Raw genomic sequence first — 27,300 nt, 5'->3', positions numbered from 1 at the left:
CATAACAAAAAAGAAGTATTTGAGTTTCATTTCTTTCTTTCACTTATAATGTTCCTATATCAAAGAAAGAGGTTTTAAAGCCAACAATAACAATGGCAGTAAGTGTTCCTATTTTAAATGAAATGCAATGGTTATTCTGACTGAACAGAAAAGTAATCTATTCTCCTTAATGTCTATAGCTTTGTGATACCAGTTGATTATATAATTGGCCTTAATATAAATATATCTTATTAGTTCACTTTTCCATGAGAGTCCTGTTATTAAGGGAAAAGAATTAAATTTTTAAAACTTACTGTCTTAGCGCCATGCTTCAGCGTTATCTCATGCGAGTCAGGGATCTTTTGGACAGGATTCTGAAAACAGAAAATTCCATGACATTGATGAGTAATATAACATATTTGGGGGAACTACATACCACACTCCCAGGAAATTTAATTTTTAAAAATTGCATCACTGACTTTTTAACACAAAACTTTAAAAAATAGGAAGGAAAAAGTGTGAGTGTGGGACTTCCCTGGTGGCGCAGTGGTTAAGAATCCCCCTGCCAATGCAGGGGACACAGGTTCGAGTCCTGCTCCGGGAAGATCCCACATGCCATGGAGCAAATAAGCCCATGCACCACAACTACTGAGCCTGCGCTCTAGAGTCCGCGAGCCACAACTACTGAGCCCATGTGCCACAACTACTGAAGCCCGCGCGCCTAGAGCCTGTGCTCCGCAACGAGAAGCCACTGCAATGAGAAACCCACGCACCACAATGAAGAGTAGCCCTCACTCGCCACAACTAGAGAAAGCCCGCGTGCAGCAACGAAGACCCAATGCAACCAAAAATAAATAAATAAAAAATAAATTAAAATATTTTTTAAAGTGCAAGCATATCTTATTTCTGCACTTCTAGATAGATTACAATTGGTCACTTTGAGCTGATAATAAATTTATCTTAAATCTCTAAAAAGATAAACCTAAGATATTCTTTAGGTTGTATGAAACATAAGGTCCTCCCTATATGGAAAATTTTTAAAGTCCTCTTTTCACTGGTACTTGGGCATACCTTAAAGTACTTAATTTATAACACACAACAAAATTTGCACAGGATAGATACATACCTTTTAACCCATAAAAGATTAAAAAACAAAAAACTGATATTCAAATGGTACAAATAAGGAACAGAGTCATTCACTGATTCATCGATTCAGCAGGGCTTTATTAAAGTGAGATTATACCAGATGCTAAGTGGCGTTAGACACAGCCTCTACTCCTCTCTCCTCCCAAGAAGCATATGGTCTAAGAGGGAAACATCAATGACTCTACTTCAATATAATACATGCTATGTTACAAAGGGTATGGACAGAATACTGAGGGATGAAGAAGATGGATGCATAAATCAGACATAAGAAGCCACACACTGATCTTTTAAATAAGAAGTTTCATTGTTTAGTCAAGTCTCCATTATCCAAGAGCAGGGTAGTTATACTAAAATTCTACAGCCATTACAAATTCATGTTAGGATTATCTTGCAATCCACTTAATTAAACATGTTCAGGGAATTCCCTGGTGGTCCAGTGGTTAGGACTCTGCACTTTCACTGCCGAGGGCCCAAGTTCAACCTCTGGTTGGAGAACTAAGATCCCACAAGCCATGTAACACAAGCCACATGGCATGCCCAAAACAAATAAACCAACAAACAAAAACGTGCAATCTACAGACTTTGGTCCCTAACTTCCCTCTTTCTTTAGGATCCTTGATGAACCAATCAATCACTAGTTCTTTCTGTTTTATCTTAAATCTTTCCCCTACCATGGCTCTTTCTCCTCAGAATATGAACAATTTAAGTACGTCCCATATTGGGACTTCCCTGGTGGCTCAGTCGTTACGAATCTGCCTGTCAGTGCAGGGGACGGGTTCAATCCCTAGTCTGGGAAGATCCCACATGCTGTGGAGCAACTAAGCCCCCATGAGCCACAACTACTGAGCCTGTGCTCTAGAGGCCATGGGTCACAACTTCTGAGCCTGCATGCCACAACTACTGAAGCCCGCGCACCTAGAGCCCGTGCTTCACAAGAGAAGCCACTGCAATGAGAAGCCCATGCAACGCAACGAAGAGTAGCCCCCACTCGCCGCAACTAGAGAAAAGCCCGTGTGCAGCAACGAAGACCCAACGCAGCCAAAAATAAATAAACAAATTTATATTTAAAAAAAAGTACATCCCATATTAAAACACACACACACCCCAATTTCACCTAGGTTTACTGCTATACCACTATCTTTTCCTTTACAATCAAGCTTCCTCACACTACAGTTTGCACTCATTGTCTCTACTTTCTTCCACCCCTCTACCTCTACCACTTTGGCACCTGTCATTTAATTCCCAATACCTAGCACAGTTCTTGGTACTTAAAGGACTCTTAGTAAATATTTCTTGAATGAATAAATAAGTCACTATAAATGTCCCAGGACACTTTTCAGAACTTAATCTGCACGTCTGACCTTTCATCAGCATGATAACTACTTAACTATTTCCTCCAACTTGAAACTATTCTTTCTTGGGAGGAAACAGCCTTGACAAAAAGCCAGAAAATCTAGGGTTTTAAAATCAAGCTCTGATACTCATTAACCTTGTCATAACCTCAGGAGAGTAATGACTCTCAGTTTCCTCATTTGCAAACAAGATAATAGCACCTGCCCCTTAGGTTACTGTGAAGTAAGTGGTTTAAAGCTCATAATACAGAGTTCGGCACAAAGTAGGTACTCAATAAATGACAGCCACCATTTATTCTAAGGCTTACCTCCTGTCTCTCTTGTCACATTATCTTAGTCTATTTCCAGGCTTCTCTTCCTTTTTACTTGGCTAATTCCTACTCACCCTTTAAGACGCAATTCAGATGTGACCTGCTCCTGGAAGCATTTCTCAACATTTCAAACTCTGGGTTAAATGACCCTTCCATGCACTCCCATGACACCCTCTCCTTGTCTATCACAGAACCTATCATAATACATTGTAATTTTTGACCGGTCTCCCTCCACACCACTCCGTAACCAAACTCAAGAGATGCTTCTCAAAGACCGTGTATATATATCATCTCTGGGTCCCCAATCCACAAAACACCTGGTATATGGCAGACACAAGAGTTTTTGGAGTGTATTAATGGCCCTTACAATGTCTACCTCGTAAATCACATTAGATTATTTTTAATTTACCTCAAACATTAATGTTTATGTCCATAAAGAAGAACCGGTAGGTGCTATCCATCAGGTGAGCCTGGTGAGTCAGAGTCATATTTTCCAAAAGTGAAAACCTTTGAAGACCAAATGATTCTATCCCAGACTAAAAGCAAATGTAAAGTTGCAAGTATAGAGAAATAAAGGCAATTTTGTCTTAAACTATTTGCATCTGAGAAGTGGCTATAGTTGATTACCACCACAGATCAGTAAAGAAGGAGATCAGGAACCAAGAGGCACTGAACAAAAACACTTACCTCATAGTAACCCAAGGAACTGCTGGAGAATTTGCAGTTTATTTCAAGACAAAGACATTACACTATGGTTTAATATGTTTTGGAAAGTCCTGCACACAACAATATTGGAGATACCAATATTCCAACACAAATTCCAAAATAATTTAAAAGTTGAACAAATGGATTCTGGACTACCCCTACATTAAATTATGTAAACCACTGCTCCCTTTGCAGTTGACAATGTTTGTAAGTAATAAAAACTCATGTAAAGGTGCTAAGTACTCGTGAAAGAAACAGGAGAACAGTTCAAATGTTTTACTTAAAGAAAAATCTATTATAGTATCATTTCATAACCAATTCCTTTTTCATCACTCAGGAAAGAAAAACACTGTCACCAGAAGGAAGGATGAAAATTATTTCACTGAATTCAATGCAGAACGTGCCTATATACAGACAATTTCTGACATTTAAAGAAAAAACTTACAAGAATACAGAACAGCTCAGTATTTACATTAGGAATGAATTAAATGTTTAAATAAGTATTGTTTAAATTTAAAATCAAAGTTTTACTGGAAATCATGTAGGGCATAACTCATAAAAAGCCCATATAATTGGCACAACTAAATCATCTAAAATAGTAGCAATCCATCTTTTGGTAGCATATCACTTGATGGTGACTGTTCTTTTTCCAGAACTTTTACTAATGACTTTTTGAAATATGGCTCAGTGTGAAATTTGCTGTAACAGTAAAATATTTTCAAGATTTCCCTGCCAGGGGACATCATAAACTACAAGACTTCAAATGAAGTCATTTATTACCAAAATTCATAACAAGAGCTACAGTCTTAATGGAAGAGAGGAAAAGATACCAGTTTTTGTTTTGGTTTGGTTTTAAATGCCAACCAAAGGATTATTTCCCAGGCTCTTTCGTTTACCCCAGTAAGAACAATGATAGCAAACATATCTAGAATAACATGAGCAATTCCATCTGATATACTATACATACATCCTTGCAGTGTTTTTCAAAAGACTTGCAAATCATTTATTACCTTTCTGGGGTAATATGTCATAAATTTTAGAAGTTATATATGTATAGTAGTATGAGTCAAAATAAAAAGTCTACTCAGTAATAAAGATCTACCACAAAGTGGCTAACAGTTGGGATAGAGAATGGGGATTTCCAACCAGGAGTTTGAAAATGAGTGCCACTTTCTCCCAGAAACCACTTTGGAAAGAGTTAACAGTGCAGAACCAAAAGCAACCAGAATTAGAGTCCATTCTGGTGTAACTCTTAAAATTAATTCACTTATTCACTCACTCACTAATCACACATTCACTTAACAACATGTATTATTTAATTATATACTACATACCACATACCAGGAACTAAGTTAAAGATAAAAAGACCAATAACAAAGACTCTGCTCATGAAGAACTATCAGTCCAGCAAAGCAAAACAGACAGGTAAACAAACAGGCAAACTAAAATGTTTCAGATGCTATGATAGAAGGATACACAGGGTTCAGCGCTCAATTCCACTGTGCCTGGGGAAGTAGAGAGTGATTAGAAAAGGCTTCATACAAGAGATGTTTGAGATGCTTTTGGAAAAACAGAAGTTCCCTAGATGAATGTGGAGGGCATCTAGGCGAGAATAAGATGAATCTTGACACTTTCTGATTTGCAAATATTTTTGCCTGGCTAGAGTTTAAATTCCTGGGCAGGAAGAAGGAGAAGGCTGTGTGGTGTCGGGGGGGGGGGGGTATTTTTTTTTTAATGTTAACCCAGAGAGTTCATTATGAGCCAGATTGTATACAATGCCAAGAATCTGCAATTTAAGCTCTGAGTCATGTAGAGTAATTTGATAAGAATTGAGATTTCAAAAAGATCACCGAGGCATCAAAAGACACAATTAACACGGTGAAAAGGCAACCTACACAACAGGAGAAAATATCTGCAAATCATATATCTGATATGGTGTTAATATCCAGAATATATTTAAAACTCCTATGACTCAACAACTACAGTGAAAAAAACCCAATTCAAAATTTGGCAAAGAACTTCAATAGTTATTTCTGCAAAGAAGTTATACAGATGACCAACAAGCATATGAAAAGAGACTCAACATCACTAATCCTTAGGGAAATGCAAATCAAAACCACAATGAGAGGGCTTCCCTGGTGGCGCAGTGGTTAAGAATCCACCTGCCAGTGCAGGGGACGCGGGTTCGAGCCCTGGTCCGGGAAGATCCCACATGCGTGGAGCAACCAAGCCCATGTGCCACAACTACTGAGCCTGCACTCTAGAGCCCATGAGCCACTACTACTGAGCCCGCATGCCACAACTACTGAGCCCATGCGCCACAACTACTGAAGCCCATGCGTGCACCTGTGCTCCACAACAAGAGAAGCCACTGCAATGAGAAGCCCAATCACCACAACAAAGAATACCCCCGCTCGCCACAACTAGAGAAAGCCCGCGCGCAGCAACGAAGACCCAACACAGCCAAAAATAAATAAATAAATTTATTTAAAAAAAAAAAACAAACAAACAAAAAAAACAAAAAACAAACAACAATGAGATACCACTTCATACAATGCAAAAGCTAATACTTAAGGGAAAAAAAGAAAAACAAAATAAGTCTTAGCAAAGATGAACAGAAACTGGAACACATACACTGCTGGAGGGAAATGGTGCAGCTGCTATGTAAAACAGTATGGTAGTTCTTAAAGAAACTTAAACAAGAATTACCGTATGATTCAGCAATTCCATTGGTGTATATACCCCAAAGAAATGAAAAGCAGTGTGTCAAAGAGATGTTTGTACACTCATGTTCAAAGCAGCTTTATTCACAATAGTCAAAAGGTAGGAGCAACTCAAGTGTCCATCCATGGATGAAGGAACAGTGGTATAAATATACAGTGGAATATTATTCAGTCTTAAAGAGGAAGGAAATTCTGACACATGCTACAACATGGATGAACCCGGAGAACATTATGCTAAGTGAAATAAGCCACTCACAAAAAGAGAAATACTGTATAATTGCACTCATCTGAGGTATACAGAGTAGTCAAATTCATAGAGACAGAACGCACAGTGGTTGCCAGAGTTTGGGGGAAGAGGTGGAAATGGAAAGTTGTCGTCTAATGGGTATAGAGTTTCTGTTTTGCAAAAATCAAAAAGTTCTGGAGACTGGCTGTGCAGCAATGTAACACTACAGAGCCGTACGTTTTAAAATGATTAAGACTGGGACTTCCCTGGTGGCTCAGTGGTTAAGAATCTGCCTGCCAATGCAGGGGACACAGGTCCAGTCCCTGGTCCGGGAAGATCCCACATGTCGTGGAGCAACTAAGCCTGTGCACCACAACTACTGAGCCTGCACTCTAGAGCCTGCGAGCCACAACTTCTGAGCCCACGCGCCACATCTACTGAAGCCTGCACACCTAGACCCCGTGCTCTGCAACAAGAGAAGCCACCACAATGAGATGCCTGCTTGCCGCAACTAGAGAAAGCCTGAGTGCAGCAACAAAGACCCAACACAGCCAAAAATAAGCTAATTAATTAATTTTTAAAAATAAAATAAGATAAATTTTAAAAAAATGATTAAGACTGTAAATTTTACATTATGTGTATTTTGCCAAAACTAAAAAAAAATTTTAATAGATACAACACACATAAGCAAACAAAAAAAGATTAAAAGATGCATACTCTTATGCCTGAATACTTCTCAATACTCTAATAAATGTTAGGTAAGCGTCAAAAAAAATCATTTATCGAATGTTTAAAATCTTCCTCCAAAAATGTAAAGTTACATGTCTAAAATATTGCAGGAAGGAAAGACAATTTTCTAGCTAAATCTCACAGCTGGTTCCAATCCTTCAATTAGCAGTATTCCCAAACCACTTCTAAATTACCTTCAAACCATTTATGCCCTATTGCAAGCTGAAATCTTAGAGAACATTTCTTAGTAACATGACTTAAGAGCACACTGTTAGATAATTTTTATACTTGTGTGAGGGCCGAGAAACTCGAAAAGGATAGTTCATTCTTATATTTTATCAGAAATCACTTTTTTAAAAAAACACGACATTAGCAATAAACACAAAGATGACAATTTTCTATGTTTATTTATCATAAAAAATGGCAGGTAATTAGCCAACAGGATTTATATCAAATGACATTTATTTTCAAAGCTACCATGAAAATACACCCTGTCATTTCCTAACACCCTAAAATTTTATGAATATGTCAGCTTTTATTCTTATTTGCTCTCTAAGTTCAAAGACTTGAAATCTAGACATGACTCTGACGTTAACTGCCACTTGTAATCTTCACTCAGCCATTTAACTGTATAGAACCTCAGCTTTTCCACTTGTAAAAGTGAAAGAGTTGGACCAGGTAATTCATGACATTCTATGATGACACGGTCTACCTTAAACTCACATCTGGAACTAAGAACACTACCCCATGTCCTTCCCTGACTTCCATCTTCTTTACTTTACTCCACACTGCTCACTACCATGATATTATTCTTCCTACTGCATTTCTCACTGAGAAGCTTCAATGTTTCTCCACCACCTTTAGTCCCGATTGTAACTTCTCAGAGCATCACACATATTGTTTTAGAAATTTTCATTTGTAGAATGTTATTCCAGGTTAAGTTTAGAAAAATTAATGTTTTTAAGAAGTTTCTGGTCAAAGGGTACAAACTTTCAGTTACAAGATAAATAAGTTCTGAGGATCAAAGTTACAGCATGGTGACTACAGTTAGTAACACTGTGCTGTACACTTGAAGTTTGCTCAGAGAATAGATCTTAAGTGTTCTTGCCATACCAAAAAAAAGAAAAAGATGACTGTGTGAGGCGATGGATGTGTTAATTAAGTTGATTGTGGTAATCATTACACAATGTATACATATATCAAACTATCACATTATACATGTTAAGTATCAATACATACAATTTTTATTTGTCAGTCATACCTCAATAAAGCTAGAAAATAAATATCATTAAAAAAACAACAAAAAAGTTTCATATGTAATCAAAAAGCAGATCATTTCTCAAAAGATATTAATCTCTAAAGAGCCTATCAATATTCCTATCATTTGCAGTGGTATTTATTTTTCATTGATTCCTTATCAATGTAGGCATTAAGATCCCACCCTTACCCACATAATTAACCACTCCAGGCAGGAATAGAAGAACAGAGGTTGAGCTTGCCAGAATTAAAAAGGAACAACCTGGCTTTCTAAGACTCCTATAATGAAACTCTCCCCTCCCACTTCTTTACCCCTACCCAAAAGAGAAGGCTTTTCCTTGCAACTATAAAGGAAGAGGGAAATTTTCACCAGCTCAGACTGGAGTCCCTGGGTTTCACCATTTGTCCTATTCCTAAAAAAGGCCCACCTCCACCATGTCAGTGGCAACAATGTACACACCATTCTCACATCTTCACAACTTGAACTAATTATCCCCTCAAAACTTCAAGTCCTTAGCCTCTTATCTACAAAGAATAAGAATTTGTTACAATGATTCTTTTGGGAAACAAAACACTTTTATAAGTGGAGTAAAAATTAATACAAACCTCAGTCTGATAGTGCCACTGTTCTCATAGAAGCCTCTCTAATGCCTTGCTACTCAAAGTACAGTCCAGGGGATTCCCTGGTGGCGCAGTGGTTGAGCGTCCGCCTGCCGATGCAGGGGACATGGGTTCGTGCCCCGGTCCAGGAAGATCCCACGTGCCGCGGAGTGGCTGGGCCCGTGAGCCATGGCCACTGAGCCTGCGCGTCCAGAGCCTGTGCTCCGCAACGGGAGAGGCCACAACAGTGAGAGGCCCGCGTACCGCAAAATAAATAGATAAATAAATAAAAATTAAAAAGTACAGTCCACAGAGCAGCACCAGGGGCATCACCCAGAAACTTGTTAAAATTCAGAATGTTGGACCTCTCCAAGACCTACTAAACCAGAATCTGCTTTTTAATAAGGTCCCCAGGAGTCTTATGTGCACATTAAAGCATGAGAAGCAGGGAGTTCCCTGGTGACCTAGTGGTGAGGATTCCAGGCCTTCAATGCCGTGACCTAGTCAGGGAACTGAGATCCTGCAAGCTGCGTGGCACGGCCAAAATAATAATGATAATAAAGTATGAGAAGCAAAAGTTTTCTGAGATTACCACTTTACTGCAACACAAGTTCACCAGTCCTATTACAGCTTGATAGTATATTGTCTGAGCTACATTTTATACCTTAAGATAATTTCTATAACCTAAAAAAAGATATTCAACTGGAAAATCTTTTTTTTCCATTTGTTAATTTTTTATTACCCCGGAACAGGAAGACTAACATGTAACATGTTTCTTTTATTTTATTGAAGTATAGTTGATTTACAATATTGCGTTAGTTTCAGGCATACAGCATAGTGATTCAGTATTTCTGCAGATTATACTCCATTATAGGTTATTATAGGATAATAGGTATAATTCTCTGTGCTATACAGTATATACTTGTTGCTTATCTATTTTATATATAGTAGTTTGTATTTGTTAATCCCATACCCCTTATTTGTCCCTCCCCCTTTCCCTCTGCTCTTTGGTACCACAAGTTTGTTTTCTGTATCTATGAGTCTGTTTCTCTTTTGCATATACATTCATTTGTATTATTTTTTAGATTCTATATATAAATGATATCATATAGTATTTGTCTTTCTCTTTCATTGGAAAATCTTGGAAGTCAAATTTAACTTTCAATTAAGCAAAAATCTTACTCTATAATTCAATTTTCCAAACTGCCAGGCAACATGGGATTTTTTTTCCAATTCATACAACCATTCATTCAACAGGTACTTAATAAAACTCATATTGTTTTAAAGAGTCAAGGCAACAGCAGGACAGGAATCTGGATTCTGTTACTTACTAGTGGTAAGAATGAAAAAATCCCTTCTTCATAGAGCCTCTATTTCCTTAACCATCTACTGTATATAAATAATAATAATAATAGTAACAGCTAGCATATACATGCATACTATGGGCCAAGCACTGCTCAAGGCACCACATATATACTAAGTAATTTAATCCTCACAACAACTCTCTAATAGGTCCTATTATCACCCCATTTTAAAGATGAGGACACCGAGGCAAAGAGAGGTTAAGTAATTTGTCCACGGTCACATAACTGGTAAGTGACTGAGAGGGAATTTGAACTTAGAAGTCTGGCCCCAAAGTCTGTGCACGTAATCATTACAACATAATGCCTCCTCTATAGTAACACTTACCCTGTTAGCTTCGCAGAGCTGCCGTGATGACCAAATGAGTTAATGTGCCACAACACTTTATAACTACAACCCCATTATAAGTAAGACATTATTACGAGACTATGGCTATAAAGGTTTTATCCTGAAAGTACACGTTTGAGACCAGGTATAAAATGCCTTGAGATAGAAAAGTTTCACCAACTTTCAGAATCTTAGATATGCAGTGCAGAATTAGTTCAACATCGGTTATACACTGCAGTATTTTGAGTTATGTTTAAGATTTCATAACTGTTTTTTATAAAAATCGAGTTATTACTTGGGCAATCTTTTGATATTCAGTTAAAGATGTACAGACTGTACTAATTTTGACTACAAAAAATGTCAAGGTATCAGTCAAATTAGTGAGAATTAATTTATTTGGAAAAATAAAAGAAGCTTGAGACATAATAAATTTTTATCATATTCACCTCGTACTGAGAAAAAATATATTTTAATCCTTCTCCCCTACTACAGCTCTCTTGAAAACTAACACTGCAGAATAGATACCATATATTATTTAATGTAACTCTGCATACATGCAAAAGCATGTATATGCTTCACAACTGTAAAAGGTACAGTGAAAATTAAAGGCATCCCCAAAGCTAATCTGTATAGATTCTCTTGTATTTATTCTACAGTCCTAGCTCTAGCAATTCTACACCCTATTCATCCCACCAAATATGGAACAAATTATTAACACTCCATCATATTTTCCATAATGTCTAAAGCCACCACTAATACAACAAAATATTTTAAATTGCTCTTGGGCATTTCTTGCTAGAGAACAAAAGCAGATTATTTACTTGTCATCTCCTCACTAGTCTGTAAAATCCTTGAGGACAGATACTAAGTCTTATTTAATTTGCATCTTCAGTACTTAGCACAGTGTCTGACATACAGTACATGCTCAAATATATTCATTCTTAACTAAAGATATAAATCACCTAGTAATGACAGTTTGTTTTTAAAAGAAAATTAACATGAAATCCATGAGAAAAAAAAAATACACAAGCAGAGTTTATCCATCGTCTCTAAAATATGGGGACGTATTTATTAACTATTTATATTTTATATCTACTCTTAAACATTTTTCTGTATCCTCAAGATAAAACATTCAAGGCCACAGACAGACTTACTGTAAGCCGTACCTAATAAAGCCTAAGTGTCAGGTACTATACGCTAAACACCAGGAAACCCCAAATAAGGAAGACACAGGCACTGTCTTCATAGAGCTCAGGAACTACAGAAGGTGCACACTTGTAAACAAATAACTATCACAACAATGATCATTTTATCATAGCTGTGAAAGTATAATAATAGGAGAGTATCCTATGTCAAATCATACACAAAAAGTAACTCAAAATATACCAAAGACCTAAATGTGACTAAAACTATAAAACTCGCAGGAAAAAAAAAACCATAGGAGTAAATGTTCACAACCTTGGGTTAGGCTACTTAGATATTACACCAAAAGCACAAGCAACAATAGAAAAACCAGACAAACTGGACTCCACCAAAATTTTAAATTGTTATACTTCAAAGTACACCATCAAAGAAGGTGACAGGACAACCCACAGAATGAAAGAAAATATTTGCAAATCAAGTATCTATAAGGTCGGATCTTAAAATCAAGTATCTATAAGGTCGGATCTTAACAACCGGCACCGCGAAACAGAGGAAAGCTTCAAGTGAGCTTTATTAGGGAGCGCTCCTGGGCGAGGTTCACTGGTCCGAGAGAAAGGGGCCAGAGAAGTCGCACCCGGGCGAGTGGGCAAGATTTTATAGGGGAAGAAGGGAAAGCGGTGTGGTGAATCTGGGAGGGTGCAGGGTATTCCTTATTTGGTGGTCTTTTCGGGTATCCTGGGGGACCGTTAGTCCCGCCCCTCAAAAGGAGGGAAGGCGGGGCCGGGTGCAAAGTCCCCAGGTCAGTTCCTGGAACTGGGTGGTCTGGAATGTCTCCAGGTCAGTTTCTGGAACTGGGTGGTCCGGAGAGTTTCAGTCTGATGCAACCTGTGAATCTGATTGTGTTCCCCTGCCTCGGGCCAGTTGGCCTTACAGTATCTAAGAAGGAGTTTGTGTCCAGAATACGTAAAGAACCCTTATAACTCAATAATAAATAAACAAGTAACCCTACTGAAACAGGCAGAAGAGCTGAAGAGACAATTCTCCAAATAAGACATACAAAAGGCCCATAAGCACATGAAACAACGTTCAACATCATTATTCTTTAGGGAAATACAAATCAAAACCACAGTGAGATACCACATCACATCCACCAAGATGGCTATAATCAAAAAGACAAACAATAAAATGTGCTGGTGAGGATGTGGAGAAATTGAACCCTCACAGACTACTGATGGGATTGTAAAATGGTGCAACTACTTTGGAAAACAGTTTGGCAGTTCCTCAAAATGTTAAACATAGAGTTATCATATGACCTAGCAATTCCACTCCTAGATATACACCCCAAAAAACCCAAAAACATACATCCATACAAATAATTCTAGACAAATATTCATAGTAACATTATTCATAATAGCCAAAAAATATATACACGCAATGTCCATCAACTAATGAATGCATTTTTTTAATGTAGTATGTCCATATAATAGAATATTATTTGGCAATAAAAAGTAATGAAGTGGGCTTCCCTGGTGTCGCAATGGTTGAGAGTCCGCCTGCCGATGCGGGGGACACGGGTTCGTGCCCCGGTTCGGGAGGATCCCACATGCCGCGGAGCGGCTAGGCCCGTGAGCCGTGGCCACTGAGCCTGCGTGTCCGGAGCCTGTGCTCCGCAATGGGAGAGGCCACAACAGTGAGAGGCCCACGTACCGCAAAAAAAAAAAAAAGTAATGAAGTACTGATACATGCCACAACATGGATGAACCTTGAAAACATTATGCTAAGTGAAAGAAATCAGTCACGAAAGACTACTTACTGTATTATTCCATTGATATGAAATGTCCAGAATAGGCAAATCCATACAGACAGAAAGTAGATTAGTGGTTGCCAAGAGCTGGAGGAAGGCTAGCAGAGGGAGAATAGGGAACGAAAGTAAAAGGCTACAAGGTTGCTTTTTGGAAGGATAAAAATGTTTTAAAACGAGTTAGCGGTGATGGCTGCACAACTAACTCTATGGTTATACTAAAAGCCACTGAATTGCATATCTGAAAATTATGAATTTGAGGGTATTAGTTATATCTCAGTAAAGCTGTTATAAAAATTTTTAAATAACAGAGGAATATAACTGATACACAAGTAGCATAAGGAAGGAGGTAGGTATTCAACTCTCCCTTTGTCACTGAACGCTTTTAAAAGGAGAAAATGCACTCCTTTCACAATGAGAAAAATTGGATCCTGCAAAATGAAAAGGTTCTTCATTGATGGAGACAGGTCCGTCACAACGTTACCCACAGGGGCACTATTTACATAGACTACCAAGAGAATGGAGTTGTACTAAGTATTGACCAGGGTCCACACAGAAGGAAAAGCATGCGGGAATGCATGAAAAGAGTAGTCATATTCAAAGACTGCTAATAGCTTGTATGGTTGGGGCATGAGACAAGTGTAGGAGAGACAACTGATAACCTTGAGAAGGAGAATAGGTCACAACCAGTGGTAAAGGAAGGCATACTGGTTAAACACGTGTATTCTGGAGTAGATTTTCCTAGATTTGAAACCTGGCTCCACCGTTTACCATGGCTTTGGGGAAGTTAGTGCCCCTGAGTATCAGTTTCCTCATCTTCAAAAGAGGATAATAGAAGTAGGAGGATTAAATGAGTTATTTCACTTTAAGTGCTTAGAACTTTGCTGTACAAAGGAAGTATCCACTTACTGTCAGCATTATTGCTGGGCTCTAGATTTGAGCATACACTCATTTCTTTATCATAAATCAAACAAAAGGGGACTGCAGATACCGAACTGTGGCTTAACACTGAATTCCTGGTTTGTTAGAGCATCACTTTTTTTTTTTTTTCTTTTTTTTTTTTTTTTTTTTTTGGCCACAATGTGTGGCATTTGGAACTACCTGGACCAGGGATTGAACCCGTGCTCCTTGCAGTAGAAGTGCAGAGTCTTAATCACTGGACCACCAGGGAAGTCCCGAGCATCACTTTTTATGAGAGTAAAAATCAAGACTATGCCATTAACTCCTTCATTTAATTAAAAAAAAAAAATTTAAACCTCATTTGTAGTGTTCAAGGTTCTGCAGCATGCAGAGGCAAAATTACTATCCAACAGCTGCCTGGTAGGCTATCTGAATCAACTTGGTGGTCTTAGTCTTATTTCAAATTCACAATTAGCTGTACTTCCAGCACTCAGCACAAATAGTATGAACAAAATGTCCCTCCAAATAAGAATCAAGGTCTATAGAAGAATTTTTTTTTTAAAGTAAGCTCTGTTGGTGCTGCTTAAATATTTATTTATATGCTATTTTATCAATTTAGCACTTAAAAATATAAAATGTACTCAAATACAAACTTTATAATCTTGGTAACAGGAAAGTACAATTCTACTAAAAGACATATCAATACAGGTAAATATTAATGATTTTGTAAAGATTCTTTAAAAGCACTTTTTTGAATTAAAGCACTAAGAAATCTTTTTCAAAATTGACATATGCAAATCCTCCACTTTTACCCATGTAAATAGAAGGGGTGAAAGGTCAACGGAGATGTTTCACTTTCAAATACTGTGTTTATACCTACTAACCTGAAAAACTGATGTCTGTTTTTACAGCTTCTTTAACATCTAGAGGAGTGCAAAAAATAATTACATGACCTTTGCTCTTAAGAATACTTACTAGTTGGGAGACAGAAGAAAACAAAATGAGATCAATAAATAAAGTAACTCAAAGTAAAACTTTAAAGTAATAAACTGAGAGTAAAAAATGGCGGGGGGGGGTAGAATTTAATTACACTGCATGCAATTTCTTTTTTAAATTTTAAGGTAATAGATAAGGAAGATGTGGCACATATATAAAATGGAATATTACTCAGCCATAAAAAGAAACAAAATTCAGTTATTCGTAGTGAGGTGGATGGACCTACAGTCTGTCATACACAGTGAAGTCAGAAAGAGAAAAACAAACACCGTATGCTAACACATGTATATGGAATCTAAAAAAAAAAAAATGGTTCTGATGAACCTAGGGGCAGGACAGGAATAAAGACACAGATGTAGAGAATGGACTTGAGGGCATGGGGAAGGGGAAGGGGAAGCTGGGATGAAGTGAGAGAGTGTCATGGACATATATACACTACCAAATGTAAAACAGATAGCTAGTGGGAAGCAGCTGCATAGCACAGGGAGATCAGCTTGGTGCTTTGCAACCACCTAGAGGGGTGCGATAAGGAGGGTGGGAGGGAGACGCAAGAGAGAGGGGATATGGGGATATATGTATGCATATAGCTTATTCACTTTGTCATACAGCAGAAACTAACACAACACTGTAAAGCAGTTATACTCCAATAAAGATGTTAAAAAAAAATTTTTAAGGTAAAATGAAACATACATAAAACACAGCCAAGAGGTGAAGCATATGTAGGAAGACATAAGAAACCGGAAAAAAAGAAATGAAAGCAAAAGATAAAAGAGAGGAGGATTACACATAGATAAATAACAAGTGAAGGACTTTGGCAGGCCCAATTACAATAGTATTAACAGGACTATGAAGTGTAAATAATGCAACCCACTGAACGTAAGATCAAAAATACAAAGTGTTAAAAAAAACTACGGTGTTATAAGCAGAGAGAGTCAGGGGGAATAAAAGAAGAAGAGGATTTCATTACTTCATATAAAGTACTGATGATAGTAAAAATCCTTGGGTAAAGGGGAAAAGAAGTTTTGAGAAAGAAGATGTCCAAGGGATTGTTTGCAGAAATGAACAAGGGTTCTGTGAATCCAGAAGATAAGTATATGGCTGTAATAAATAATAAAGGATACAAGGGAGAACATAATAACTTTTTTTCATGATTACAAGATAAGTAGTCAACTGAAAAGGAGACCTAAATTTTCATTAAAAAGGGCATTAAAAGGTTTGACTAGGGCTTCCCTGGTGGCGCAGTGGTTAAGAGTCCGCCTGCCGATGCAGGGGACACGGGTTCGTGCCCCGGTCCGGGAAGATCCCACATGCCACAGAGCGGCTGGGCCCGTGAGCCACGGCCACTGAGCCTGCGTGTCCGGAGCCTGTGCTCTGCAATGGGAGAAGCCACGACAGTGAGAGGCCTGTGTACCACAAAAAAAAAAAAAAAAAAAAAGGTTTGACTAAAATATCTTAAAATGAAATTTAAATTTTTAAATAGTTTATTTAATCTTTAACAAAAATTAAGTTGTAACTACATCAAATCTCAGAATACACTAAATCTTACAATCCACAAAGAATGAGTCAGGTATTACTTTATAAGAAGTAGGGAGTAATTTTTCCAACTAAAATTTAGACAACATAAAATGACATCACACCGAGTAGCCCCTGCTCACCGCAGCTAGAGAGAGTCTGTGCACAGCAACGAAGACCCAATGCAGCCAATAATTAATTAATTTTTTTAAATGGCATCACAGACTATACAGGATCAACTTTGGCAGGATCATTAAGGGGGCTGTTTTTGCAAAAAAAAAATTCAAAACCTTCGTGAATTTTCTCCAAGGCTCTTAATCCCCTAATATTCAAATCGGTTTTCATCCTTGTCAATTTTCTCTTTTTCAATTAAGAACTGGTCTGGGACCTCCCTAGTGGCTCAGTGGTTAAGAATCCACCTGCCATGCAGGCGACACAGGTTCAAGCCCTGGTCCGGGAAGATCCCACATGCTGCAGAGCAACTAGGCACGTGCACCACAACTACTAAGCCTGCACTCTAGAACCTGCGAGCCCACAACTACTGAGCCCGCGTGCCACAACTACCAAAGCCCGCATGCCTAGAGCCCGTGCTCCGCAACAAGAGAAGCCACCACAACTAGAAGCCCATGCGCCACAATGAAGAATAACCCCCGCTCACCACAAATAGAGAAAGCCAGTGCACAGCAACGATGACCCAATGCACCAAAAATGAATAAATTAATTAAATAAACTAAAAAAAAAAAAAGAAGTGATCTAACTTAACTAGATCCTCATTTGACAATGGCTTTGAGTGAGGGACCTCCTTAACATCACTTCCATAGACTTAAATTTTACATCTGCGAGATTTGCAATTCACTATATATCCATTATATTGATAGAAGTTTACCAGAATTTAATGCTGAATACTTACATTTTAAAACAACTTGTAATTTGAGGAGACTACAATCAGTCAGATAAAAAGTACCTCCCTGCCTTCTTCATTGCACTTAACTGTCCTTTGTATTGTCTGCATATTGTCTGCATCTTCCCCACTATACACTAATTACTGAAAATAAAGAAAATGGTCCATACTAGCAGTCATTCACATTGCAGGTGCACAAAATAAAAACCCTTGATTAGAGGGAAAAAGGACCCATACTATGGACCATTCTCAGAAGGCACCTGAGAGGATACAAAAGCCCACCTAGAAATGGGAGCTTAAAAAGGTCTGCAGAGTTTTGACAAGGGAACTGTGGTAGGACTAGCCTGGAAGTGTAAGAGTGGAATATTCCTCCTGAGATTCTAAAGGTTAACTGTGACTATATCAGAAGTTGGCTTTGATTCCATGAAATGTCTAGGGGAAAGAGAGTAACTATAACCAGAGCCAAAGATGGCCATTCATTCAACAAATATTCCTTGAGTATCTACTATGTGCCACGTACAGGTCAAGCCACTGGGGATACAACAGTAAAAGAGACACTGTTACTGACCTCAGGAAACTTAAATTACTGTGAGGAGAAAGACAATAAACCAATAAACAAAAATGTCAGATAATGGAGCACCATAAAGCAGTGGGATGGAGGTGGAGTACGTGTATAAGGTAGTCAGAGAGGTAACACTTGAACAAAAATCCTAATGAAATGAGGGAGTCATGAGAAGCTCTGAGTGTTATTTCGAGTAGAAGAAAGACAAATAGAAAGGTTCTATGAGGGAACAAGCATTGCTGTTCAAAGAAAAGCAGAAAAGTCAACATGGGTAGAGAAAAGTGAGCAAGACAGGAGTGGAAGGAGATCAACTCAGAGAGATCTGCAGAAGCCAAGTCATGCAGCACCTTACAGATCAAGGCAAGGAACGAGGATTTCTTAACAATGTGATAGGAAGAAATTGCAGAGTTTACTGACAGGAAAGTAACAAAGAAAGCAGGGACGTGACAAGATCTGATACGTGTTTTTTAAAGTTTGGATTACTCTGGTGATCAGAGATATAAACCTTCTTCTTTGACCTTACAGACTTAAATTATAAAGAAGCTATCCTTAAAATTCCTGCCATTAAGCCTTATTCTATACAGGAATCTGTTAGTGATTTTAAAAGCTTAAAGATTAAAAAACAGGGCTTCCCTGGTGGCGCAGTGGTTGAGAGTCCGCCTGCCGATGCAGGGGACACGGGTTCGTGCCCTGGTCTGGGAAGATCCCACATGCCGCGGAGCGGCTGGGCCCGTGAGCCATGGCCGCTGGGCCTGTGCATCCGGAGCCTGTGCTTCACAATGGGAGAGGCCACAATAGTGAGAGGCCCGCGTACCGCAAAAAAAAAAAAAAAAAGTTAAAAAAACAAACTTTATACTACTGTCATAATATTCTCAAATCACAAAAGAATAAAGAATTTTTCTACATTATTCTTCAAAAAAAAAGGTAATTACTCCAACATTAATCTCAACCTAAACCTCACCTGTTCCAACTTTTAGAAGACATTGTTTATAAGATTCTTTTTTTCCTTCCACTGTAGAAAGGAGACAGTTGAAAAAAATGGATTCACGCCAAAAGCTAAAATGCTTCTACTGCCCCCTGGTGCCCATCTTAAAGAATGAAGACCTTCCCACATTAGTTTGGAAATAGTAATGAACACATTCACTGGATTTTGGAATAGAGCTTCTAGCATCCTCTGCTGACAGAAACTTGCAGGTGTAATTAAATTGCTCTGTTTTAAAGAACACTAATTTTCCTCTGAAGTTAAAATCATTAAGTTTCCTCACATTGTTTTTTAAAAACTTTTTTCTCCAGTCAGCTGCAATTAAATTAAAATTGGTCAATAATCAAATATTGGTAATGATGAAAACAACGTTAAAATCCAGCAGTTTTGAGTACTCAGTATGTGTCAATCCATATGTTAAGTGTTTACAGGCATCATGTCATTCCTCATATAGATCAACTCCTGAGAATAAAAGAGTTTTTGTCCACTTTTAATTCTTCAACCTTTGCCTATGCATGAGGGAAAGAGACTGACTGATACAGGTGGTTGGCAATGACCAAGGCCAAGGGATGAGAAGCCTCAGCCCAGAAGTCAGGGAAGCACAGTGGTGACCCAAATTGGACTCTCCACCACAGAACGTGCCAACCAGGGAGTCAGAGAAAGCTCATGGAAAACAGGTGCTCACAACTAAAAAGTCACTGCTACATCTAGCCTTTAGTTACAGTGATAAAAAAGCAACTTTCAATTTTCTGTAGGAATGGGAAATGGGACAGCAAGGATAATGAAAATCCTCAATAATCCCAGAGTTTCCATTTGATTATGTTACAACTTTCTTTACCTTTAAAATAAAAATTAGAATTATGCACATATAATACATATGGTTTAAAAAGCATTTTTCACCTCTTTCCTGACTCTATCCCTTTAATTTTTGTTCACTTATTCAGTTCAAAGCAAAATAATAATATACGTTCAAATACTCACTAAATACTTCTAATTACTTAACAGTTGGTATAGTTTGGCAAAGTTCAATTATGGTTTGCATACCATTTTCATTTGCATTCTATTTGAAAGAACAATTTTATTACCACTGTAGATAAGTAAAATGGAACAAAGGAAAAATGAGTGAAAAGCAAGCTTGTCATCAAAAAAAAAAATTATGACAAACAACATTAACACTTCTAATCCAGTGACTTCAGCAGCAACACTAAAGCAACTACTAACCAGCAACTGAAGTAAAATGCGTATTAAAAAAATTAACCACAATCAGGAGCTATAGTTCTTAATGTAAAACAATCAGTATGTTCTCTGGTAATTTTCCTTCCAATTCTAGTGCTATCAAGAGCTCATTTTTTAAAAGTCTGTGACTAGAAGAGGGCACAAAGAACTATTTGGGTGACAGGAATGTCCTGTATCTTGTTTGGGATGGTGGCTACACCTGGTGTATACAAAACCGTCAAAATTGTTCAAACTGAAACCTTAAGATCTGTGCACATTACTATATATAATTATACCTCAATCAAAACAATCACATTTTAAACTTTGTGGGACTGTTTTAAGAAGAGAAAACTACAACTTTTTTTTTGCCTCATTTAAAAGGTAGGTTCATAAGCAATTATAGTCTATACGATTAAATTAATCTCATTCAACTGTGGGGCAGTTCTTACAATTATTAAACTATTATGTAACTAAATTTTAAGCTTAGGACAAGGCATATATAATGGCTGTTACAAAGCAAGGTGTCTTTTTGCATTTTCACGCTCACATTTTTTCTGTTCAGTCCTCTACCCCAACTTCCATTTTCCCTGTAAAAACTAGGGATTTATATGTCAAAAACAGAAAACACTCTCAAATGTCATAAAATGAGGTTTTCAATTATAAAAACCAAACACATTCAATTCCAACTGACAAATATTTACTCTATGTACTACATTAAAGGCACTACACCAGAGGTTGCAAGTTTTTAAAAACTACTGTACTATTTATATACAAATCCCTGTACCTAAGGTCACCACAAAGGATTGCCAAGGAGAGGCACAGTAGTTAACACAAGAATACAAGTAATGATTTCACAAGAAAAATAGCTTAAGTTTGTTACACAAGGGAGAAAACAGGCCTGGGAAGTAGCACGTGTAGCTAGCATCCGGAGAGGCTGTTTGAAGGAAGTCACGTTTGAGATGGTCTCCAAAGGCTAGACAGAATTTTAACAAGCAGAAACTGGAGGAATGGGAAGGAAGCATTACCGTTTTGATCAGTGTCCACTCAAAACTAACAGACTCTTTTGTCAGAGAAAATTAATGGGCAAATAGGAATCGGTGAGGTCTAATACATTTACAAATCAGGCCTTCTCTATATTATCCTATCTTAATGAGAGATTAGACATGTCCTTAAAAAAAATCTTGAATTACTGATAGAGCCAGTGCTAAATGAACAATGAATTATATGTCAGTTGTGGGAAATAATAAAAGAAAGTGGGAAGGAGGTAAAACTCTTTTAAAAAAAAATGACAATCATAAATTCAATTGAGGGAAAATTGCTTATTTTGTTTACAGTTATAACTTGCTTCACTAAAGAAGCACATTCTTCTAAAGTAAAAGCATTTAAAATGTACTTTCTTTGTTAAGATCTCTTACTGGGAATGCTTTTGTAAAGTTAAAAACAAAAATCCATTCCTATGCCTCCATTTCTTTATGAACGTTTCAAATATCCTCTATATAAACGAACTTAACATGTATAGTTGAACTTGACTAAAATCTTAGCCAAGACTAGTTTTATGGAATCTCTCCTTAACAAAATGAACCATAAAGATTGCACCTCATTCCAGAAGAAATAAAAACAGTAGAATAACTAAATAGCAGGATGAAACAGGAATTCAAATGAAATCCATACATGCTAATATAGTAACCAAATCCTAGTAGTTTAAAGATTGCATTAGTAAACATAAACTATGTCTTTTGAGACTTTGGAGAAAGGCAGCTAATATGTTCACAATGTGCAAAATGAAATCAAATAAATAGAGTATACATATGTATGTCATATCGATACAATATAAAAGGACTATTCACAATGCCTAAAAAGATTTAAAAAGTAAATAATTTGCAATTACTATAAGTGAAAGTACCAAGCACTGAGTATAAATTCATGCACACTACATAGTTGCTAGTTGCTGCCCCCATCATCCATCCTTTGTAATGGAAGCATTGAATTTTAGCTAGAATCCTGGATCCCTAAAGTAAATATTGTATTTGTCATGTGACAGAAAGATATAAAGTTCAAAATGAGTAGCCTTCTTTATCCCTTCTGCCTTCCTGCTGACAAAACTGCAAAAATAATGGCTACAGCTAAAGCATCCATGTTGAAGCCCACACATTGATGATGGAAGAACAAAAAGACAGAAGATCTTAGATCTGTGATATCCTGGAGCTTAGATCTGTGATATCCTGGACCTGCAAACTAGCCCTGGTCTATTTAATTCTTTATTTCATTTATGTAAGACAGGAAAAAAAAAAAAAACTTCTAGCTGTTTAAGTCACTGTTATTTTCCATTTTCTGTCACCGGCAGCCAAATCAATATGTACTAACTGATATATAGGTTCACCACCTAACAAAGGCTCAAAGCTCAATGCCACTGGCTTCCAAGTATGGGAGACAGCACAGTAATGTTAAAAGCACAGACAGCCTGGGTTTGAACAGAAACTCTACCACTGAATAGTGAGATAAGTGAGTAAATGAATAAATTGGGCCAATTATTTAACCTCTGTGGGAAAAAATTTAATATTTACTGATTATTTAGTGGTTCTTACTTCTTTTTTGTTTTGAAAAGCTTTATAGTGTTTATATTTACATTCAGATGCATCTCTCACTAAGCTTACTTCTAATTTTTGTTGTTGTTCCTGTTGTAATACAGGTATCTCTTTTTCAATTTTAACCCTTTAAACTAGACACTATTAACCTGTTTTTTTTTATAGTTTGTTGTTGTTGTTTTTTAAAGTCTTTATTGAATTTGTTAGAATATTGCTTCTGTTTTACGTTTTGGTTTTTTGGCCGCAAGGCATGTGGGATCTTAGCTCCCCAACCAGGGATCAAACCCGCGCCCACTGCATTGGAAGGTGAAGTCTTAACCACTGGACCACCAGGGAAGTCCCTTATTAATCTGTTTGGATTAGTCCCTTTTTGTTGTTTGGTAGAGTCATATCAAATACAACAATAGTCTCACTTCTTTTAATACTCTTGATTATTTCAGTTTGTTTAATTAGCAAAAATGTCTAGAATAATATAATAATGGGACAGCTACCATCTTTTATTTCTGATTTTAAAGGGAATACCTCTAGTGCTCCTTAATTATGTTTAACACTGACTGGTGGTATGAAGCATGAATGAATCATTTAATACAATATTAAAGTTCCCTTTTAGTTTCATTTTTAAATGTTTTTATTAGGAATCATGTTAATTTTTTAAATTCTCTTTTTGTTATATATTAAAATAGATGATCATAATGATAAATACCAGGCACCGTTCTAAGGGTTCTATATATATTCATTCATTTATTCAATCATCCACACAACTCGAGTTAGGTGTTTTATTAGCCCTATTTTACAGAGGAGGAAAGAAAGACACAGAGAGGTTATGTAATGCCCAAAGTCACACAGCTTGAAAGTGAAAGCGCTCCATCAGTCTTCAAAGTCCATTTCCTTAATCACTACTCTATATTGCTTCCCTATATCTGTATTTTGTCTCTTTTTATTGCCTGGATTACAATCATAGTGGTCCAGTCAACAGCAGAAGCTGATAGATGACTTACATGGCTACAGATATTGAAGTGATATCAGATTAGACTAAGGTGGTAGTAATGGAGACAGAAATGGAGAGATCTGGTATAAACTTTGAAGACAGAGCTAGTAAGACTAGTTAATGAATTAGAGATTGGATATAGGGTAAGAAGGAAAGAAAGGACTCAATAATGGTGACGAGGTTTTGTGGCTTACCCATAGCAAATACAGAACTTTGTTTCCTGTGTGTTTTATATTAACTTTATTTATGTACCTTGGTTTTCCTTTTTTCATTCATTCTTCCTAACTTATGCTTTCTTATAGCATTTCACTTCATTAAATCCTTTTTGGAACAAGGTAAAACACAAAAAAAAGTAAGTGTACTCACCAGTACTTAAGACATTTTATATTTGATACTGTTCTGTTTGGGTTTTTTCCTATGTCTGTCCTAGATTTTTGAATTAAGATCATAACTGCCTTATAACAGAGGACTGCTGTTTGTACTCCCATCATTTGTTTCTAATGACAGGCACAGTTTATGATCAGTGTGGAAACTGGAAAGGAATAGAAACGTATAGGGCAGAAATAAGCATTATCCTCACTCCCATAATACAGAAGTAAGCAATGGGAGGGCTTTTTTCCATACAGACGCAATATTTAAAGTTTTGAAATCATACTGTCTATACAGTTTTATGTCCTTTCCTATTGCTATTGAAAACTCCTATTAAACATGTCTAATGACTACATAATGCTTTTATATGACTACACAACAATTTACTGGTCCTTCTCCCATTATTAGATATTTATTTACATTATTTCTAATTATTCTAGTATTTTAAATATGTCAGTTATTTTCAAACTTTTTTAGACATGGAAACTGTCAAGAGAAAGCTCTGAGCAAGACTAACATGAAACAGAGCTGACCTTGTTGAGTGTAGGGGAGGGACCCAACCCTACCACAACTGCCCCCCGACAGCATTCCACGGAACACATTCTGAAACCCACTACTATATGCAGTACTGGGATAAACATCTATGTACATAAAGTTTTTTCCAAACTTTCTTAGTCTAGAATCCTAGAAGTGATATTACTAAGTTTAGAGGAAATGAACATTTTTAAGGCTCCTGATATTTAGTAATATAGTCTCAATAACTGACAGAGCTATTGGCTCAATTCCTAGAATACCTACCTCTTCATAGCCCTTCACAAAGTTTGACTATTATAATTTAATAGGGTATAATTCAAGATAGGCATAAAAAGACATAAAAATGAGAGAGATTCAAAAAGCCAGGAACTTACCATCTCTCCCATGTCATCTTCAGAAGCAATTAAACACTAATGCTTTTCAGAGACATCAACCTTCACATATCATAAAAGAAACATTTTTCAAAAAATAAAAATCAAAATAAGTATTATTTCTAAGCTATCTGGGAGAAAGAATATTCTTATATGTTTTATATGAAAACTTCAAAGTGGCTTCATTAGCACAGAGAAACAGGGTAGCAATTCCATATCCTTGTTTTTAGGAAACATTATACTGTAAGCAATAGCCCATGTCCTTAAGCATCCATGAGGCATGATACAGATAATAACCTATGAAGGTACCCTAAGTTAGTTAACCTATGACCCCAACTGTGACTATTTAAGTGAGCAGTCACAAGTGTTTTGGGAAGAGTTGCATCAGAATAACCTATGAAGCCTTTGGTTACAACACAAGATTGCAGGAGTTGAGGCAGGTTCACCCTAGTCCTACTTAATTGATCTCTGGATTACAGAACCTACAAATACATGTTTTTTAATTGTACCAAAGATGATTCTCACGTTCAGATGAAGAATCACTAGGTTATTAAAAATATTTTCCCATTAATTTCAATAATACTTGCTGAAATATCTGGCCACTCAAGTATGTAAATTTGGCTGCTTTCCTACCAAGTAGAGTGTCTCTAAAACATCACAGTGCTTTGCAAGTTTCTGAGCAGCAAAAAAAATCAGATTCTATTCAGGAATCCCCATGAGTCAAACTCACTTGCTGTGGTAGTTTATTTTCCCTCATCTAGGGAATGAGTACCATTACCTGCAATATGACTGGTGTTATCAATAGTTTAATCTTGCAGCAGTGAGGAAAAGGGACTGAAGATCCTAGAGGCAAAGAGATAAGCTAAGTGACCACAGCAAAAGTTCAAGTGGGAAAGCAAATGCCTGAGTTTGATCTTAAATGCTGAATTTAGAATATTGTGGGGGCTTAAATACGGACATGTTTCATGAGTGGTTAGAAAGCTGAAACTGAAGTTCAAATGAAATGAGGTAATACCTCCAGTTGCTCTGAGTGAATAGGAGTCATGAGTACAGGAAGATGTAAGAAACTCCACCCAGGCCAAATATGAAATGTTAAGGTACACAAGGACATACCCTTAGGGAATGCTTATTGATGGAGAAATGTAAGGAAATATGAAGTAGTAAAAGAGGCTCTAGTGGAAATGTAAGCACCACCAGAGCAGGGATTTGTCTGCATTATGTTCTGCTGTATCCCTAACACCTGCAAAGTACCTGACTCATAAGATGTGCTCAATAAATATCTGTTGAAAAAAGTCAAAGAGATAGGCAGCAACCCAACAGTATACAGAAATGGCAAGGGAAGAGTTTCAAGGAAGAAGAATTCAACATTGTCCAATAATGCAGAGGTAGGTACAAAATGAGAACTGAGAAAGGGTCTTTGGATATTTGGATTTTGTCACTGGGGATCTCTATGAAATGGTAAGAGCAGAAGCTGACAACAAAGATTCAGAGAGAAACTGTGTCGTGACGAAAGAGAGGTGGCAAATATAAATACTGCTTTCGAGACATTAGCTGATAAAGAAAAAGAGGAAATTGGACAGTAGGTTGGAGGGGAAACTGACTTAAAGGAAGATTTCAGTATGTTTGCAAGCTTAGAGCCAAGAGCAAGTAGAAAGAAAAAGGCTAAAACAAAAGGAAACAAAAAATACAAAAGGTTGATGGTGATGAATCCAAGTATGAGAGAA

At 37.1% G+C, this 27,300-nt stretch overlaps 1 protein-coding gene across 4 annotated transcripts in view; it reads right to left on the bottom strand.

Annotated features, from left to right (window-relative positions):
* The window catches only part of WDR70 (WD repeat domain 70), a 310,180-nt gene that overhangs the window by 255,838 nt on the left and 27,042 nt on the right, over positions 1-27,300 (bottom strand). For all 4 annotated transcript variants that reach the window (XM_019930128.3, XM_073802066.1, XM_019930126.3 and 1 more), the window contains one exon: positions 294-353. In XM_019930128.3, the coding sequence (XP_019785687.2) occupies positions 294-353 (60 nt within the window). The remainder of the gene's footprint in view (positions 1-293; positions 354-27,300) is intronic.

This window comes from Tursiops truncatus, chromosome 3 (assembly GCF_011762595.2).
Source record: "Tursiops truncatus isolate mTurTru1 chromosome 3, mTurTru1.mat.Y, whole genome shotgun sequence".
NCBI lineage: Eukaryota > Metazoa > Chordata > Mammalia > Artiodactyla > Delphinidae > Tursiops > Tursiops truncatus.
The sequence above is the reverse complement of the archived record's forward strand: the minus strand, read 5'-3'. Positions and strand labels throughout refer to the sequence as shown.